Below are 18,335 nucleotides of genomic sequence, written 5' to 3'. Positions count from 1 at the left end.
TTGTCTCTATGCCTGTGTTTTGGAAGTGCAGATTTCAAAAACAGGTGATTTTTCCACTTTTTTTTTCTTTTCTTTTTTTTATTCAAAGAAACATGACACTGTCACAATAAATAACCATGCTTTTTATACTGCGGACGCTTGCTTCCGAGGACAAGGAAAAAAAATAAGTCTCAACCCAAATGGAGAAACTGAGATGCAACAGGCCCCTTTTCTATGCTTGTAATCGTGCAATATTGTACATCATGAGGAAGACTGGGGAGGGTGTCCGTTTTTGTCTTTTTCTTAGAAAATATTCGATCCAGCCATCAATGGTGCACTCTAGTGATAAGATGGCTCTTTATTAAGAACCAAACCCAGCTATTTACAAGTAAGGGAGATGGCGTGTGCATTCTGCCTGCCTATGAACTTCCTTTTTTTCCCCCCCATTGTGAGCAAAGACTGCTGCACATTAACTCCATGTTGCAGTGTAATACACTGCTGTGCTGGTAGGGACTGAGCTGGAGGTTAAGCAAAATAATTCCTTTATTAAAAACAGAATGGCCCCTTGTGTGGGGATGCATCTACACCCTTTCTCTAAATGCCAAACATGTTTTTACAGTCCATGTACCTCAAAATCAAAAATATGTGAAAACACTTCCCAGGTCTGCTATTTTACTTCATAGAATAACAGAGGAGTTCCAGCCTCTTTTACTACCTAGAAGACACAGTTCAAAGACGACCTCAGTGAGTGTTTTATTTGGCTGTGTAGTAAAGCATGTTTGGGAATATAGGACATCACCTATATACCTGTATATATGGCCAAAGCCTTTGATTGACTGGATCAGCAATAAAGTGTACAGCGCCGCCTCCTATTGGTTATGTTAATGAGCAGATCCTCAATCTGTGGCCGAGGATGTGCGTATGGTTAAAAAAAAATAAAAAAATAAAACAGCACTGCAAACCCAAATCCTTAATGTCACTCATCAGAATCTTCCTCTCAAATGTCTGAAAAAAAATTCCATTCGCTTTCCATCAACGTGTTCGGTAGGGCTTTGGTTCCCTACCAGTGTAACGCCAAACTGGGTGGTGCTTGGTGGCTTTCCCCATCAGAAGTTCCAGGTGTCTGATTATATAGAATGAGTCCTGTGAGATCCAAGAGTGTAGGAGAGGGGTGTTAAACCAAACAAACACCCACTGCATCATCTGGCCAAATCAAAATAAAGGCAACAACATGAAAGGACAAACACGTGCACAAAAAAAAAAAAAGTTGGACTGTAGATGATAGCAGAAAAAGTGGCTGAGCTGGCTGTTAGCTCCTGTGCCATGAGGGCCAAGATTTTGGCTGTGCCACCCTTTAAAAAAAAAAAAAAATACATTCAGAGGGACTTCTCATGGATCACAAAAGCATGAACACATTTATCTCCTTACAATTGTAAACTAGGCATAGTTTATATTTAAAATCTGTTTTACAATGCCATGTAAGAAAAAAAAAAAAGTACATCCCCACTGTATTTTCAAATTTACACAGATCTATTTACAGATTTTTCTTCTGTGCATGTGTGCAGATGTTGGCAGATGTGTGTGTGTGATTTTGTTCTAAGTCTACATACAGAAAATAAAACCTGTACATCCAAACTTCTGTAGTGGATTGAGGCATCAATGAAAGGTTGTTCAGGAGAAAAAAAACATTACACTGCTCATGCACAGCACTATCCAGTCAAGAAAATTTAATCCAGCAAGACTTTTTTTTTCTTTACAGTACTAAAAGTCTGTAGCAGAGAAACACACACGGTCCAACTGGCTGCCGAAGGAATTAAACGGTAATGTAGTGTAGAAGCAGTCAGCAGGCTTTCCTTTCCTTACATTTTACCCTGGAAAATCCACCTGATTACAGCAGCTGTTCGATCCTTTACAACTTTAAGGAAATTTGTGGGGGGAAAAAATAATGTGTTTAAAGGGCATGGAAGACTGGAGGCATGGGTGGATTTTTTTTTCTTCATTTTTTAAGGGTGGGAGGGCTTAATACTGAAATACACATATTGGGTAGGTGGGAGTAAAGACTCGGCAGGCAACGGGGTGCTGTGCATATTGGCAAATGCAGCGCTACTGGTGTTGACTTAGTAGCAAACAAACTGGTAATAAAAGAAGGCTCAGACTGCCATGGTGGATGGGGTGTTTGTTTTCTGTGTAACAAAAGGCAGTGGTGGAGGAGCTGACACTGTGATGAAGGGTTTTTGGATCCTCACACCTGGCTTCAGTTGCTTAGGAGCAGCTCTGTCGCCGTTTCCACGTCCCAGGATTTTGAAGACAAGGCCGCTATTACTGCATTCTGTATAAAAGGAGGAAGAAAAGTTGAAAAATGATTCTCATCTGAGAATTCGCAGATCTCACAAAGGCTGCAGAGAACAAGAACCACCAACTGCAGCTGGAGTCCATCCACGAGACAAGAAACCCACTGGAGAGAGCTAAATATACTGTTTGTTTGTCTTTAAGTACTGCGGTAATGTAAATGTTTGCATAAGCTTACTGCATAATAATAAATTCAAGAATGCATGCTCACGAACACAAATGAATACTTGTGTGTTTTGTGTAATCCATCTTGCAAGGCCAACATTTACAAGGCTCCAGCCATTTTGAGAAAGTTATTTATACACTAGAGACTATTCTGAACTATAAAGTAAAGAAAAAAGATCCACAGACATAAAAAGGAAGGAATCTACATACTATCTACTACAACTACAATCTACTACTTAAAGCCTTAATTCTGGCAGGTAAGAAGGCCATCAGGAGGAAATGGTTGAGCCCCCAACATTAAACCATATGCACTGCTGAAGGACTTTACAGAGTGAAAAAACCCCCCCAAAAAAAAAAAACCTATGAGTTGAGAATTAAGGCCGTCAATACCTTTGACAAAAATGTGAATAAAATATGTAAAGATAAGTTATAACCTGATGTTTCCAGCTTATCAGCACTGTATATCATGCCCCATTCATTTCTTACTTCTGCACCTGTAAAACGTTCTGGTTTAAATAAAGACTATTAAAAAATACTAATGATAATAAAATTCTGGCTACCGCCAATGCTACCCAATAGCCTCCTACCAGACACATCTATGCTATCAATTTTAAAATCCTATGTTGCCTTGTTCTCAACTTATCGCATTCACTAGATTTTCAGAAAACTTGACCTCTGACTTTAACATTGAGGTCTCTGAGATTCAAACTTCTCCAAGATTTTTAGGGGACATGCTGCCTCATCCTCGAGTTATCGCATTCACAAATTTAGGTATTCACCTTGTCTGCCCGGCTGCCCCGCAGGGTGATGTCAATATTCCGTCAGCCTTTTACAGCTGAGGGGTAAAAATCATTTTAAAAATTATTACATCACCATCCAACTTCAAATCACCCCCCTCCAAAAAAATTACATTATACACATATATTATTGTGTATAATGACCGTATTGAATATAATGCCAGCAACAAACCAGAACACCAATTAATCTCATGCAGCGGTCGATCCAGTTCACAGGTTACTGTAATGTGTAGGCGATCATTGTGTGCCAGTTGGTTTAAATCTGACCAAAACTGCAGCAAGAGTAGTGATTCTTGTGAATTGTAATCGAACAGATGCATGACAGATGGCTCGTCATGGTATGAGTTTGTCCAGCATTCAGCTGAACAAACTAAAAAGTTGACACGCCACATCTCACTGTTCATTACCAAATATTTCGTTTTTATCATTGGGTAAAAACATGGCGCCAGAGATGGAACAAGTCTTCAGGGAAGTGAATAGAGGGTGTGGGAGGGTAAAACTTCAAAGAATTTGAGCATTTCATTAGCAGATGAGAAAAGAAAAAGGTAGAAGGGCTCAATCTGAGCAGCTCACGTGTCTTATTAGGAAAGAATGAAGCAACAGCTTTCAAAACAAAAGCACTTCTCTTTGTTTCACAAGCACAAAATGCTGTTGAAAGAAGATGTGATGCAACAGTGATGAGCATCGCTCTTTCTAAATGTCTCTAAAGCATGTTGCTGCCATCAAGCTGAAAATAAGCATGTTTCTTAAAATATGATGTTATTATGTTAAATATAAGCTCAGTTTCCCAGACAGCGATTAAGCCTAGTCTTAGACTAAAAATTATTTTATCATTATTTACTTTTTTAATGGAGAGCTTCAGTGAATTTTTCCCTTGCTCTAAAACAAGGGACGATTAATGTTTGGGAAACTGGCTGATAGAGTGTAACTAAATTTTACCTATAAATGTGAGGGCACAACAAAAACAAAGGGGTTCTGACCTTATCGAAGCCCATGGCACAGAGTTTGTCTATTTTACGTGTATAGTCAGGACTGGAGACAGGAGCGCCCGCGTAGACGTGAGACCAAAGCCTCGCAGTCTGTTTGAACATTTCTGGGTTCTGCTTATACTGAGGATTCAGAAATACAGGTCTGTGAGCAACATCACAAAATGAACTAGCAAATATGGCAGATTTTATTTTAGACACAAGTTCACACCAGGTACCGAGACACGTACAGTTACCCAAATATAATTTGGTACTTTAATATCCGATTATAAGCAGACAAAATGCGAGTCGTGCATTAAGTCCTTCCCACCTGGTTTGCTACTACTGCATCCTGTGGATCGTCTGGTTCTGCTGCAGCGAGGAGAGCCTGTAGAGATAACAGCACTGTCCTCAAGGTCATAGCAGCTGCCCTGAGAGAGGGTGAGAGGGCAGGTTAAGTCAATGGAGCACACAGGCACACTGAGAACAGTTCAGATACTTTGCACTTACCACTGGTCTTTTAAAATGTCCAGGCATATTGCTCCGGTCACAGAACTGATATTAGGATGCCAGATCTTAGTGATGAAGCGCACCTAGGACATACAGATGAGGAAGCGTTATCTAGAGAAGAACGTGAGGTGACAGAAAGAAGAAATATTTACAGTTTCTTACAACAGATATGTCAGTATCCAGGCTACACTACAGTAGCTGTCATTTTACCATGTCCTGATGTATTGCAAGCCATTGCGAGGGAAATACTGCAAATTAATGAGCCAGCAGTTATAGTTTATGGCACCACTGCATTTTACATCTAAGTGACAAATTAACTTGATGTATTAAGCATTTAAATTACTGTATAAGCCAAACGCCGGTAGTTTAAACCCGTAAACTGTTACCTAACAGGTTATTTGGTGACATCATTTCAGGGAAAGATTGATTTCTTACCACCCCTGTGTTGAAGGTATGTTTACAAGATTCATTTGGTTACAGGAGGGAGACAATAAATGTTTATTTTCACTATTATCAGTATTAGACTTTCTCTTTTGCTTTTAACATACAAGCTAATAGTGACCAGAAACCTGAAAAGGCTGTTTACAAGTCACGTTATGCTGTTCTCTGTTAGAGCACTAACACAAAAAGGTTTTGTTAATTGAAGCATAATAGCTGAATTTACCTCAAAACTCTGATGCTCATAAGAATTATAAATTGATTCCGGTCAAAGTGCCACATACTCGCTTCTCTTCATTGGCTCACTGTTAAATCCAGAAATGAATATAAAATCCTTCGACTCACATGCAAAATCTTGCATAATCAGGCCCCATGATATCCTAAAGACCTCATATTACTATACACTATACTTCGAATACATATCGTTCTTGGACTGCATACTTGTGGTTCCTAAAGCGTCTAAAAGTAGAATGGGAGGCAGAGGCTTCAGCTTTCACGCCCCTCTTCTGTGAACCAGCTCACATTTTGGATTTGGGAGGCAGACACCATCTTTACTTATAAAATTAGACTTAAAATTGTACATTTTGATAAAGCATATAGTCAGGGCTGGATCAGATAACCCTGAACCCTCCCTTTGTTATGCTGCTACAAGCTCTGACTGCTGCAGGGCTTCCCATGATGCACTGAATGTTTTGCTCATCATTTATCTCCTTACTCTACCTGTTTTTATTCACCACCACTGTATTTAATCATTAAGCTCTGGTTCACTCTCCTTTAGTTTGCCTTTTGTCCTATTGGTCCCTCTTTTTTCGCTTTCCTCTCACCCCCAACTGGTTGTGGCAGACGGCTGCCCGCTCCCTGAGCCTGGTTCTGCAGGAGATTTCTTGTTGCTATATGGGAGTTTTTCCTTCCCACTGTTGCCAAGTGCTTGCTCACAGGGGATTGATGTTTCTATTATCGTAGAAACATGGGTGCTACATAATTAAAAGTGATTTGAACTGCAGCACTGGGAGCGGTTTTTAGAGTTGGGTACCATGCACAGGGTCACTTAGGCATGAGCAGTGGCAATTAGTGACAACCGATTTTACCAGCTATAACAAAAGTGTACATGTTTTCAAAATAACTGAACAAGGAAGAGAGGCAGAGGATGAAAGGCACTAAAGCAAATACCTTTGGCGGGTTAAAAGGATAGGTTTCTGGGATTTTTATTTCAAGCTGATATCTGCCACCTAGGAAAGAGAGAAAAGCAGACATGCGTTAGTATATCAGACCACATGACGAGTATCACATATCTTGGCCATCGTTTCCAATATTACAGTACCTTCATATGGTGTGTCTGGAGGCCCTGCTATCTCACCCCTCAGCTCTGTGAAGTTCTCGTCCACCAAATCTACTTTAATCTGGTTTTTACTCGTCTGTAGGTTGGAACAAATGCAAAAAAGAAAGAAAGAAAGAAAAAGGAGTTACCCAGCTCATGTCTTCACGTGTTCACATCAAATTGAAAACAAGAAGTCCCTGGCAAGATGGTTGCTAGAAAAGGCACGGCTAGTGTCATTTTGTGTTAACATTAAAAACCAATTTGAGCCCCATTCCCAGAGGAAACACTAGGACAATTCAGGTTAGCACCAAAGTTACAAAACTATAAAACAGCATTAACAGGAGTTGGGCAGGAGGTGATATGACAGAATACACCTTTTAAATAAACGCAGTGTATTCAGACTGTTAACAAACAGCTGATTAACGCCTGATAAGTTTGTTGAACGTTGCAGCAAAACATCACGGCTGCTAATGCTAACTGTGGATACATGTCAAAATAGCGTTAGCAAGCCTTGCTAACTGCCGCTAACTCATTTACTTTGCTAAACAGCTGCGGTTCCCTGCCTGAGGCGCTAACAGGCCACACACTCTAGGTTTACTTGACTTGTGTAATTAAAACAAAGGTGTGCGACGTTGTTTGTTAGGCATTCAGGGCCTGTCAGCTGAGAGAGCCGAATCCCCGGTGTTTCCTGAACACACCCACCTGACATAACAAGGGAGGTTCGCCTGGACGCTGATTTGAAGCTAAAGCTAGCTAAAGTTCTCCTATTTGGGCCTGACCTGCTGCAACAGAGGACCCAAACCTGACTAGGGTAAATCTATTTGGTCACAATAACGGCTGCCGGTAGCGTATATTTTAACAGAGCTGACACAATTCTAAAGAAAGAGCTGAGTAGAAGTGAAAATAAGCCGGTAGCGTTACCGCACCTCTTCGCTTTTGAGAACTTCTTTGAACTCCCGTTTGATCCTTTGGACCGCAATGTTGGCCATGGCTGTGTCTGCTGAGCTGCTGCCGCCGCTGCTGCCTTCAAGCTACACCCGTGGCCCGTCTCCCTGTGTTGTTTGTTTGTTTGTGTGTGTGTGTGTGTGTGAGGGGGGGGGAGGCCGCCTGTTCGGTGCTTTCCACACTTACGGAGCTCCTTTCACTTTCACCGTGTATAGCGCTTCTTTCCAGCTCAGCGAGAGTTCGCAGTTCGCCTGCCTGCGCTCAGCGTCAGTCCGTCCAGAACATACACACACACACAGAGAGCAGCTGCATGGAGCAGACACTAGAACTTTCATTAATGAGCTCTGGTGACAGTCAACCTGGGTTGATGCTCTTTTGTAACTTCCCTTCAGGGCATTTCTGTCATGGTTTCCATCTGATTGTGAGGGATGTTCTTACTGGAATGGGAACTCTTTCTTACTCACATTTTATCTACATGGTGGTCAGTATCTCTATGTGTGTGTGTGTATGTATATGTATATATATATATATATATATATATATATATATATATATATATATATAATGTGTGTGTGTATATATATATATATATAATGTGTGTGTGTGTGTGTGTGTGTGTAATGTTCTGCATATATGTTAAAAGCCATATATGCTATTAACAGACACATTGCAGCTTCTGTCACTCCCTAAGTATCTTGTGATAACTGGCGCAGGCAGCTGTCTATGTAGAGTGCACACACTCTTCATCTACAGTTCTTCAGCTTAAACTTAAAACTTTTCAGCTGCATTCACACCTTTGTGGTTTGTAACATGAATGGCATTTCAGTGGCTTTCAACTCTTGGAGGTGCAGAAGAGAGCGGATGGAGGGGGTGGGGGCATGTTATGAGGGGGGATTTGAAGGATGCAAGAGTGAAGGGGAGGTTTATAAGATGATATGATGTATGGTTTGGAGATGTCAAAACTGACAAAAAGACAGAAGGCTGAGCAGGAGGTGACAGAGCTGAAGATTCTCAAGTTTTCCTTGGGATTGACCAGCATGGACAGGAATAGAAATCAGTACATTAGAGGGACAGCTCAGGTTGAGCAGTTTGGAGATAAAGTTGTAGAGACGAGGCTGAGATGGTATGGGCATGTACAGAGGAGGAAAGGAGATATATTGGGCAAAGGATGTTGAAAATGGAGCTGCCAGGCAGTAGGGAAAAGAAGGCCCGCAGAGGAGGTTAATGGATGTAATGGAGGAGGACATGCAGAAGGTTTGTGTGACAGAGATGGATACTAGGGACAGGGTGAGATGGAGGCAGATGATCCATTGTGGCGAACCCTAAAGGGACCAGATGAAAGAAAAGGAGTTGCTTCCATCTCTTACAGATGCATCTTTATAGTCACTAGAATAAACTTTTGTTTCATTCACAGAAGTGAATGTATTCCAGGTTGGTAACAGATGAAAGTAAGGTAAAGAACCTCTCATTTTTTTTTTTTATATTGATAATAATATTAATAATAACCTCCACATATATTATTATATTCAATGGGGGGGGGGGGGGGGGGGTTAATGGTGTGTGTAACTGAGCTTGTAATGTTTCTAAAACTTGGAAAATACAACAGGTTGGTGCTTCTCTGGCTCTTATTTCTAAGTATTGGTGTCTTATAAGCTTATTTGGGAATGGTGATAGATTAACTTCCACTCCCACAGTGACAAAATAAAACCAATAAGTTATATAATAAATAAAAGCCCAGATTCAAAGTTAAAGTATGTGTTGTGCTGCAGAAAGGTATCTCTTTGTTTTCCTTATTTAAAAGAATAGCATTTATATAGTAGCATAAAAATTAAATACTTTAACTAATGAAAACTTTAAGTAATGAAAAGTATTCAAGTCGAATCCACCACCATGTATTTGATTACACAACTGCACAGATGTTGTAGGTTCATGGGCCTCTGTAAGCTGACAGGCAACTGGACTGTTTGTTTACTATCCAGAAAAAGTGATCGTTGCTTGTTGTGATTGGCTCAAAGGGCCCGCCCATCAGACTTTCAGACCAATAAGCAAGACAGCTGTTTGGCTGAACACAGAGCAGAGCCATCGGGGAGCCGCCCCACTCCCGAGGTCCCGGATGAAGAATAGCCGCTGGCTCACGTGTATTAAACAAAACACAGACGGTGGTTTGATGTGTTTGCAGTTTGATGGTCTCTGTGTAGAGCAGCGGTGCAGCTCGGGCCCCTGAGAGACAGTGATCGTTTTATTAACATCACGCCGCTCCAGTAAGTCGCTGTTTTTTGCTCTCATGTCTTTGTTCAGTTAATAACAATCTAAAGACAAGGGAGTGGGGGTGGGGGGTGGAATGGGTGTGAGTTTCCTCTGGCTTGGCTGGCGGGGTTAGCAAGAAGCTAGTGTAAACGTTAGGCTAAATCACGTAATTTTAAAACTACAGGGAAGTAACCGTAGATGTCTTTAACCTCGTTTTAGCTGACTTCCGCAAAAGTGCAGGCATACTGCAACCTTTGTATGTCTGATGTTAAACCTCCTGCAGTCTTAATCGGAAAGCCGCGCAGTGACAGATTACGGTCTTCGGCTTTAGCTGTGTTGATTCAGGTTGTTTGTGGTGTTGTTGCACTACGTTGCTTCACATATTTGTGTTGTTTAGTTTACTGTCATTGACGACAGTGGGGTGGAGGAAAAAAGCTAGCTATAAGCCAATAGAAATTTAACAGCACCACCAAATGAAACCTTTAGAATGCCCATAAAGTTCACCCAACAGCCCTCTAGTTTATTACACAATCTTTCGCTGAAGGCTGTGAGGTTTAGCCAGGTGTGCATCACTGGCCGCTGGGTGTAGTCAGTCTTAGGTAAACATGTTTGGCTTTTTATTTTTTTTATTTTGTTTCTTTGTGGTGTAGACAGATAATTCGGATGTCTATTGTGTGCTGGTGGATGCATGGCAAGAAACATGAAAATAAAATAAGTGGTTGAAAATATCCTAATCACTGTATATATGTTGGCCGCTGTTTTGTTTTTTTGTTTTGTTTTTAAATGATAACAAGATATAATCTTGAAAGAAATGTCAGCCAGTAAAATCAGCCAATCCCATCACAGGTATTCAGTGCATTTAGGCGTGCAGATAAGGTCGAGAAGAACTCCTGAGGTTCATAGTTTGTAAAAGAATGTGGAAGAAAGGGGATTTAAGTGACTTTAAACACAGCGTGAAAGTTGGTGCCAGATGGGCTGTGTTTCAGTAACTGCTGGGTCCTATTCCAGGATCAGGTCTAATTTAAATGGTAAATGGTAAATGGCCTGTATGTATTTCTGTTCGCTTTTACTAGTCCCTAAGGACCCCAAAGCACTTTACATATCCAGTCATCCACCCATTCACACACTGGTGATGGCAGCTACATTGTAGCCACAGCCACCCTGGGGCGCACCGACAGAGGCGAGGCTGCCGGACACTGGCGCCACCGGGCCCTCTGACCACCACCAGCAGGCAACGGGTGAAGTGTCTTGCCCAAGGACACAACGACCGAGACTGTCTGAGCCGGGGCTCGAACCGGCAACCTTCCGATTACAAGGCGAACTCCCAACTCTTGAGCCACGATCGCCCACAGGGGCTGAGTTTGTTAATCCTGAGTTGAGGGGAAACTCTGGGTTTTCTGTTCCAGAGAGAGCATTAAATTGAACTCTGAGCCAGTGTCCAAGGGGTAACACTGTGTGAACCCAACCTGCTCACTGGCCGGTTTACTTCAACAAACTGAGATTCTATCAGAGCTCATAGCAGCGCAAATCCATTTGCAGAAGCCTCAGTTAGTTTATAGTTTGCAGTTTTTTATACTTAATATGAGCTCTTTTATAATCAACCAATACTCAGTGTAAAGATGTATCCAACAATTACACTGTAGATTTATTATCAGTGCAAAAAATAAACTCTGTGCTCTCTGTTATAACCTCTGTGACTCTGTGGGCAGTAATTGAGCTGCCACATTGAACCTTGAAGCAAATGGGCTACAGCAGCAGAAGACCACACCTGGTGCTACTCATGTTAGAAATAGGAAGGTTACCGTTCACATGGGCTCATTAAAATTGACAACAGAAGATTGGAAAAATGTTGTCTGGTCTGACCAGTCTCAATTTGTGCAGTGACATTTAGATGATAGAGTTAGAATTTGGCGTAAACAGCCTGAAAGTATGGATTTTCAGGTTTCATATAAGATGATGGTTCAGCGGCCTGAATTGTTGAGGCTGTTGGTAATGTAATGGGCCCAACAAAGTACTGGCAAGGTGTACCCAAGAAAGTGGAAATGAATGTATTTCAGTATCGTTATGAGCTTTAGAAGTTCATCTGGGGTTTGTTATGGGTTTGATAACCACGATTAGACACCTGTAGCAGACATCTGTGTGTTTGTGGTTGTTTTGTTTTTGGGGGGGTGTTTTTTGAACCATTGTCAGTGTGTGTTTCACCTCCATCATTGTCAGCATTAACCAGCTTGATCTTACTCCATCAATGCTTTATCCAAGCCAGAAATAGCTCATCTTCCGTTGTCACTCATAATGACAGCAATCATCCAAGTTCTTGCTAGTATGAGCCACTTTATTAGCAGGTTCTAAGCTCATAGTTGGACTGCTAGTTTGTGTCATATGGATTCATCTTTTTTAAAAAAGTATGTTCATACAAAACATGCTAATACACTGAGAGTGCAGAAATCAGCTCTGAATGATCCAACATGGTGTTTCATAAAGGGCTTCATAGAGTGATAAAGGTGAAGGCTATTTTAAATAGAGGCTCAACATTCCACAGTTAAAGTTTATTTTCTCTTTCAAGGTTACTGCGATGAAACTGTGAGATTGGCGGAATATGGGGATTTGTTGGTATTCCCAGCAAAAGCTAGAAAACCGAAATTAACTTTTCACTGTTGCTGACATGCAGCAAAACGAAACGCCAGCACTCTATGCAGAGTCTCCTTACCTGAACAGTCTCCTCCCCCTAATCAGTGTGCGCTTGTAGAACAAGAGGGAGTGTTAGGTTTCTTTCAGTTGTTCATGTACGTCCTAGTTACATGCTGTACTTCTCTTCAGGTGGATACTGTCTGGTGAGGAATGGCGGAGGGAGGCTTTGACCCTTGTGAGTGCATCTGCACGCAGGAGTACGCAATGAGGCGCCTCATCAATTTGGTAAGCGACACAGCTTGGAGGTTTTCTAAATCGCCTCTAATTTAAGTTGAAGAGACGGCGTGTAGACATGTCAAAATATTCAAAGTATGTGGTGTGAAGTGATAACATCATCAGCTGAAGTTTAAAAGGAAACGAAGATCAACTTGCAAGTAAATTCAAGCCTTAAAGAGATGTGGGGAGAAGGAAATGCAAAGCTACATCCTGGTTCCTGCTCAGTGTTTGTCTTGACAGCCTGTCTGCTCTGCCATGCAAAGACAGTTTTATTGCCCTCAGGCTTGTATTGTGCTTGGAAATATACTTTGGCTCTTCTTATTTCAAAATATAACATTTGTTGTTGTGAGTTTCCCAGTTTCATGAAGGACACAGTTCATAGTTACTGTATGGCAGCTTACAGTTGACCTAATTTACATTTGGTGCACAGGTGTAGCCTACATGGCAGAGAGCTGGATACACACTGGGCCATCTGATTTGCTTACAGTGTTAAAGGATGTTGTTCAGATGTCTAAATAATTCTTCGTCATAGCTATAGTGTTTATCTCAGGAACCAGGTAGAGCTCAGATGGTGGCTTTGTAACACTACTCACCACAATATCTCTGCTGGTTAATGAATCAAAGTTAGTAGGCAGTGTCATTTCCTCCCAGTTTGAGGGCAAAGAGTAAATCATTTTGTTCTTCTGTAATTTTCTTCCAGCTGAGGCAATCTCAGTCCTACTGCACAGACACAGAGTGCCCTCAGGAACGTATGTATGAACTTCTCTCAGTGTAGCTCACATTTTGTAAGTGTTTGAACGCACGATAGGACTCAAATGTGTGTCTGAATAAGAAGTATTTTATTTTATTTTATTGTTTTTCTTCAGTGCCAGGTCCCAGTGGGTCAGTGGGCGGGGGAGGTGACCTGACCCTCCCCATGGTTCTGATGGGATGGGCGGTGTTAGCCCTGGTCCTGTTTTTGCTGCGCCCATCCAGTCTCAGGGGAACCCATCATTCTGGCAAGCCCAGTGGACCCCGCAACGTGAGTGCAGATCACACTCATTTTACATAACAAATATATCTGAAATGTAAAGACGTACAGTAATGTGCAAAAGTCTTGAACCGCCACTCATTTCTTTATATTTGCTAGGAAAATTAGAAAGGTGCAGCAGGTGCAGGACAAGACTTTGAGATGATGTTCATCTGCCGGAGACGTGTTTTTAGGCCTGACACTTCCTGACATGTTATCTTTTGCATTTTGTATAGATTCAACTAAAGAAATGGGGAAAATGTTTTTGCAAAAGACAAAGTGACAAAGGTCTTTGCTAGGTTACCTGTTATGTGTATGCACAAAACTAGTTAATGCCTTGCATTAACTACCTGCAAAGTCTGGCTTTTTGAAAACAAAATATAAAGACATGAGGTGTGGCTCAAGACTTTTGCACAGTACTGGAGTTTTTTTTTGTTTTGTTTTTTTCCCTTTTGCCTCCACCTGAACAGTCCAGATACCACGTGCACATTAAATAAAAAGGAAGGTGTTTTATCAGGGAAACATATTTCCTTGAATCTAATAATGCAACGTTTGATTGCTATGAATGAAAGAGAGCTATTATCACAGATGATTAAATAGAAAAGCCAATTTGGTTGTTAATACGCTGTATTCTGCTTCAGGAAATTCGTGGTAAAAATATTACTGAAAAAGGTTTTACATCTGGTGTGTACTGCAGAGTTAGTAGGGCTAACAGCTGCTGCATGAACTTATGTTTAAAAAAAACATAGACCAGTGTTTATGTAGCAATCAGCCTAAAAACACAGGACCTTTAGTCATTGCGATAAGAGACTTGGGAAAGCACGGAGGAAAATCTGCGTCATCTGAAATAAAAAAAGGTTTTGTTGTAATGAGGTCAGGGGATTAGACAAACCTGATACCTCTCTGACAAGGCACATGTCTTTTATAACAAAAGGCTGCAACATAAAACCAACCAAAATCTCAGAGTAAAACTAACATAAAGTCGCTTCCAAACAAGTTTTTCTGCCACTAAACATTTGATTTTTGAATTTCTCTCTGCCTGCTTTCCTGTCCTTTTCACTTCTGTCAATAAACATTACTAATAGTAATAATAAATGTAATTCTTGGGAATGTTGTTGTCATAGCTCTGTTGATTTTTATAACTGTGTGTATTATTTGAGTTTTAGACAAGTAACATTATTTCCCAATGCAAAAAACGCAATTGCTGTATTTCAAAGCGGATAGGTTAATATTTGCAAAGATGACTAATTCTCTCCCTGAATAGAAACCAGGAACCTAATATTTATTCTGTGATGTCCTTCACAGACCAAACTGGAGCTTTATTTTAAGGACAACATATTATGACATTGTGGTTATTATGGTTTTGGGGGGTTCTCCTTCCCTTTTATGTGTATGTGACAAAAATCCGCAGAGTTGCAAAGCTCAACTCTAACAGCAAGACTTTCCTATAATCTAATTTTTTATTTTAAAAAGAGGAAAGAATAGCATTTCTGCTATACTTGAGTCTACAAAAAGTGACTATAATGAGCAGCTGCCTCACAAACATTTTTATTTACTATCTATAGCGTCTTGTCCCATCTCTAATGCTAAAATGTCTCAGCAGGTCTGCTAAATCTTCAAAGACTATGTGCTGATTTACAAGACTTGGTGGATTACTTTTGTTCTTGATGCCACTGTCGCCATTAGCTTTATATGGCTAATGAGAAACTGCAGAAACTTCAGACCTTATCTTTGAAATACTAGGAGGAGGGTGTGTGTGTCAGTGTGTTTGCATGTTGCCTTTTGTGTTGGGAAGTGTAGCCTCATCATAACCAACTGCTTTATTAGCAATACAGGAAATGTAAATGGTCAGGATCCAATAATGTGTTTTTAATTTTTATGATAGCAGGTTTACTTGTGACATGTGGGCATGTGCAGATCATCATTTCATTTAAAGCTACAGGTACAGAAACGGCTTATTTGAAGTGGGCTAAATTGAGGGGTATGTGGCCATGTCTGTTAGCTGAAACTTCAGCTCCAAACACTGCGAAGTTTTCCCCAAAGGATCGTGGTTCAAACCTTTGTAAGGGACACTTTTTAAGCCTTTAAAAATCAGTAAAATATTTATAGACATTTTTGGATTTGACTGGTAATTCCATGCTAGGAGTTTTTAAATCCCAGTGATCTTTGAAAATACATTCACAAAAAGCCACTTACAGCTGCTCCCTTATTTACAAGGATTTGCAACAGGTGCAGGAAAACAAAAAAACAAAATATAGCTAACTCTAAGAGTGGCCAAGTGTGGTACATTCTTAAAAAGAATAAATGCTCTGACAAGCCCAGCAATGCCAAAATACATGAAAGACCACAGATGAAGTAAAATGGATGATGACAGAAACTCTTCCTTGGCTAAGAAAAACAGCTTCACATCATCTAACCAAGTCAAGAGCACTCAAGTAGGTAGACTTGTCATCGTCTACAATGACCTTGGCAAAGATGTCTTCCAGAATGGAAATACAGAGGATTCAAAACTATGTGCAAACCACTGGTTACTCTGAAGGACAAGAAAGTCAGATTAGAGTTTTGCAGACAACATCTAAAAGAGTTCTTTGGAAGATTAAACCCAGATTAACTTGTACCAGAATGATGGGAAAGGAAATGCTGCAAGCCTGCACACTATCTGTGAGGCAAAACCAAAAAAAAAGGTTAAAAACATTGTCTTTTTTCATGTATTTATACCCAAAATTATTATTTATTTATTATTTATTTATTTATTTATTTCTGGGTTTGTTTTGTTTTTTGCAGAGTGATGGAAGAGAGCCCCCAGCACCACCTATCGACTAGCAGTGGAGCCAAACAAACAGCAAATGTACACCTCCTCTGACTGGAGTTGCACAGTAGCTGCAACCAGGACAGCACCATCTGTCTTTCTGTCAACATTCCCTCACATATCTTTTTCTTTCTTCTTCTGATGCTGCCACAGACTTGTCTTTGATTTCTTATTACTAGAGTCCAACTGATCAACGAGGCCAGCACAACTATGATATTTAAAGGGGACCTATTATAGCTCATGTCCAGCTCCAAAACTTATTTTACTCAATTACAATGGCATGATTTAGAGTTTGAAATGATCCTTTTTTAGGTTATACTTGTCCTGGTGCAGCTCCTTAGCTGGAGAGGTGTTAGCCCCTCCCTCTTTAAGTCAGCTTCATTCTTATTCGCTGCCATGCGCAGAATTTGAAATGAAGGTGGGTGTAGCTTCTATGCTTACAGTCAGAGCTACAAGCCTGATATCAATTAAGGATTACTGCTCTCACTGACATCACAAAGGAGGAAGAGTAGAAAAAACTGAGCAACTTTGACCGTATTTAGTATGAGCATCCACCCATGTAAAAGCATATATGTGACACACATGGGGAAAATGGTGAAAAGCAAAATATGTTCTCTTAAAAACAGTTGCATTTCTCAATTTAAAAGATTTTATCCAGAGGAATGTGATAATAGCTGAACACAATCACATAAAAAATATAAAACTTGGTACGACACATGGCTTTTCATAGCAGAAGTACACACTCAACTACCAAACAGCTGTGGCTTAAAAATATATATCAGTTGGATTTGCTTAAATGAGCAATCGCAGGCATCAGAGCTGGTCCCTGATCCCAGCTGTGATGCCTGCGGATCTGCAGAGACTCGGATGCAAATCTATGATGAAGGAATGTGTCACATAATCGGGGAAGAAGGGAGGGGGCAGTAGTAAAGAGTTCCTGTTGAATCGTTAATTTGTTTTTCCGGTGCTTGAAATAACAAAGGGTGGAGGGTCCTTCAGTCTCTCTCAAACATTCCACACTTCTTACTTTATGAAGATAAAACTCTATACGGTGCCAGTAACCATGACATTTTGTATCATGTTTTAGTTTCATATTTAACCCTGCAGAATTTTTTTGATAAGGTTATAGTCTCATTACAGTAACACAACATAGGATTCTTAATGCAGTGAGTAAGTCTAGTGTGTTTACATTCAGGCCTTGGTGAGATACTCATCTGACTCAAGCAGGTAGTCGGCTCTGCTATATTGACTGTAAGGCTGTCCCTTTAAATAAGGTGGTGCAGCAGCACATTTGAAGGACAAAATTGAAGTTGATCTGTAAAATGTGAGCAAAATATTTGATGCACACACCAGAGAAAACTATTATTCACCTCCAGTAATACAGAGATGCTTAGCCTCATTTGACAAAATGAAACTATCTGCAGTTATATCATCATCGTATGTTAGGATGATTGTGTGTATTATTGTGCTTTAAAAGAAAGTTGTACTAGTACCCAAAATAATACATTATTAGCACTTTTTTGATTCCTTTTGGAGGTCTTGTGTACAGATTAAGCTTTCTAAAAGATGAACGCAATCAAAGTTTCTGCTTCACAACTTCAGTACCACGGTTTGTCAGTGGAAATTAATGAAACGTGCCAATGTGAGTTTTTAGTTTCGAATTATTTGTGTTGAAATGGCAATACTGAGGGGTCCTTTTATGATTTTCACTTTATTTGGGAATGATTTTTCATTTTCCACATTTTAATTGGGAACATTACCGATACTGGAGCCTTACCATAAATAAATATATAGCTCCCTCCTATTGTATTGACCCACACAAAGCAACAAAACCATTGAACCCACATGTTTTCAGAACCATCAGCTGAGTGAGTCTGTTTGTGTTTTGTGAACATCTGTA

General features: G+C 40.4%; 2 protein-coding genes across 7 annotated transcripts; one reads left to right on the top strand and one right to left on the bottom strand.

The window, feature by feature from the left end:
- Window positions 1-57: 57 nt before the first annotated feature.
- Window positions 58-7,905, bottom strand: ube2kb (ubiquitin-conjugating enzyme E2Kb (UBC1 homolog, yeast)). Of its 5 annotated transcripts, XM_080302450.1 has the most exons (8): window positions 7,448-7,805; window positions 6,525-6,618; window positions 6,374-6,432; window positions 4,766-4,848; window positions 4,587-4,686; window positions 4,271-4,399; window positions 2,228-2,308; window positions 58-1,331 (listed from the first exon to the last, which is right to left on the bottom strand). In XM_080302450.1, the coding sequence occupies exons 1-7, from the start codon at window positions 7,508-7,510 to the stop codon at window positions 2,234-2,236; spliced, it is 603 nt and encodes a 200-aa protein (XP_080158576.1). In that variant the 5' UTR covers window positions 7,511-7,805; the 3' UTR covers window positions 58-1,331; window positions 2,228-2,233. The 5 variants fall into 5 exon arrangements, with proteins under 5 accessions (XP_080158576.1, XP_080158577.1, XP_026026744.1 ...); XM_080302451.1 differs by lacking the exon at window positions 4,271-4,399 and having other exon boundaries at window positions 1,148-1,331; XM_026170959.2 differs by lacking the exon at window positions 58-1,331 and having other exon boundaries at window positions 1,692-2,308; window positions 7,448-7,905.
- Window positions 7,193-17,320, top strand: smim14 (small integral membrane protein 14). Of its 2 annotated transcripts, none has more exons than XM_026170962.2 (5): window positions 7,193-7,332; window positions 12,531-12,626; window positions 13,318-13,366; window positions 13,484-13,638; window positions 16,411-17,320. In XM_026170962.2, exons 2-5 carry the CDS (start codon window positions 12,552-12,554, stop codon window positions 16,447-16,449), a joined length of 318 nt encoding a protein of 105 aa, XP_026026747.1. In that variant the 5' UTR covers window positions 7,193-7,332; window positions 12,531-12,551; the 3' UTR covers window positions 16,450-17,320. The 2 variants fall into 2 exon arrangements, with proteins under 2 accessions (XP_026026747.1, XP_026026746.1); XM_026170961.2 differs by lacking the exon at window positions 7,193-7,332 and adding an exon at window positions 9,551-9,727.
- Window positions 17,321-18,335: the final 1,015 nt, after the last annotated feature.

Source organism: Astatotilapia calliptera, chromosome 6 (genome assembly GCF_964374335.1).
Source record: "Astatotilapia calliptera chromosome 6, fAstCal68.1, whole genome shotgun sequence".
In the NCBI taxonomy this organism is placed as follows: domain Eukaryota; kingdom Metazoa; phylum Chordata; class Actinopteri; order Cichliformes; family Cichlidae; genus Astatotilapia; species Astatotilapia calliptera.
The sequence above is the reverse complement of the archived record's forward strand: the minus strand, read 5'-3'. Positions and strand labels throughout refer to the sequence as shown.

Bases quoted from the DNA above. Each gene is read 5' to 3' on its own strand.
- ube2kb (XM_026170959.2), bottom strand. From the start codon at position 7,510: ATGGCCAACATTGCGGTCCAAAGGATCAAACGGGAGTTCAAAGAAGTT. The intron at 6,619-7,447 runs GTGCGGTAACGC...TCCAACCTACAG, and splicing joins AAGTTCTCAAAAGCGAAGAG to ACGAGTAAAAACCAGATTAA. The intron at 4,687-4,765 runs GTAAGTGCAAAG...ACCCTCTCTCAG, and splicing joins GACATTTTAAAAGACCAGTG to GGCAGCTGCTATGACCTTGA.
- smim14 (XM_026170962.2), top strand. From the start codon at position 12,552: ATGGCGGAGGGAGGCTTTGACCCTTGTGAGTGCATCTGCACGCAGGAG. The intron at 12,627-13,317 runs GTAAGCGACACA...ATTTTCTTCCAG, and splicing joins TGAGGCGCCTCATCAATTTG to CTGAGGCAATCTCAGTCCTA. The intron at 13,639-16,410 runs GTGAGTGCAGAT...TGTTTTTTGCAG, and splicing joins AGCCCAGTGGACCCCGCAAC to AGTGATGGAAGAGAGCCCCC.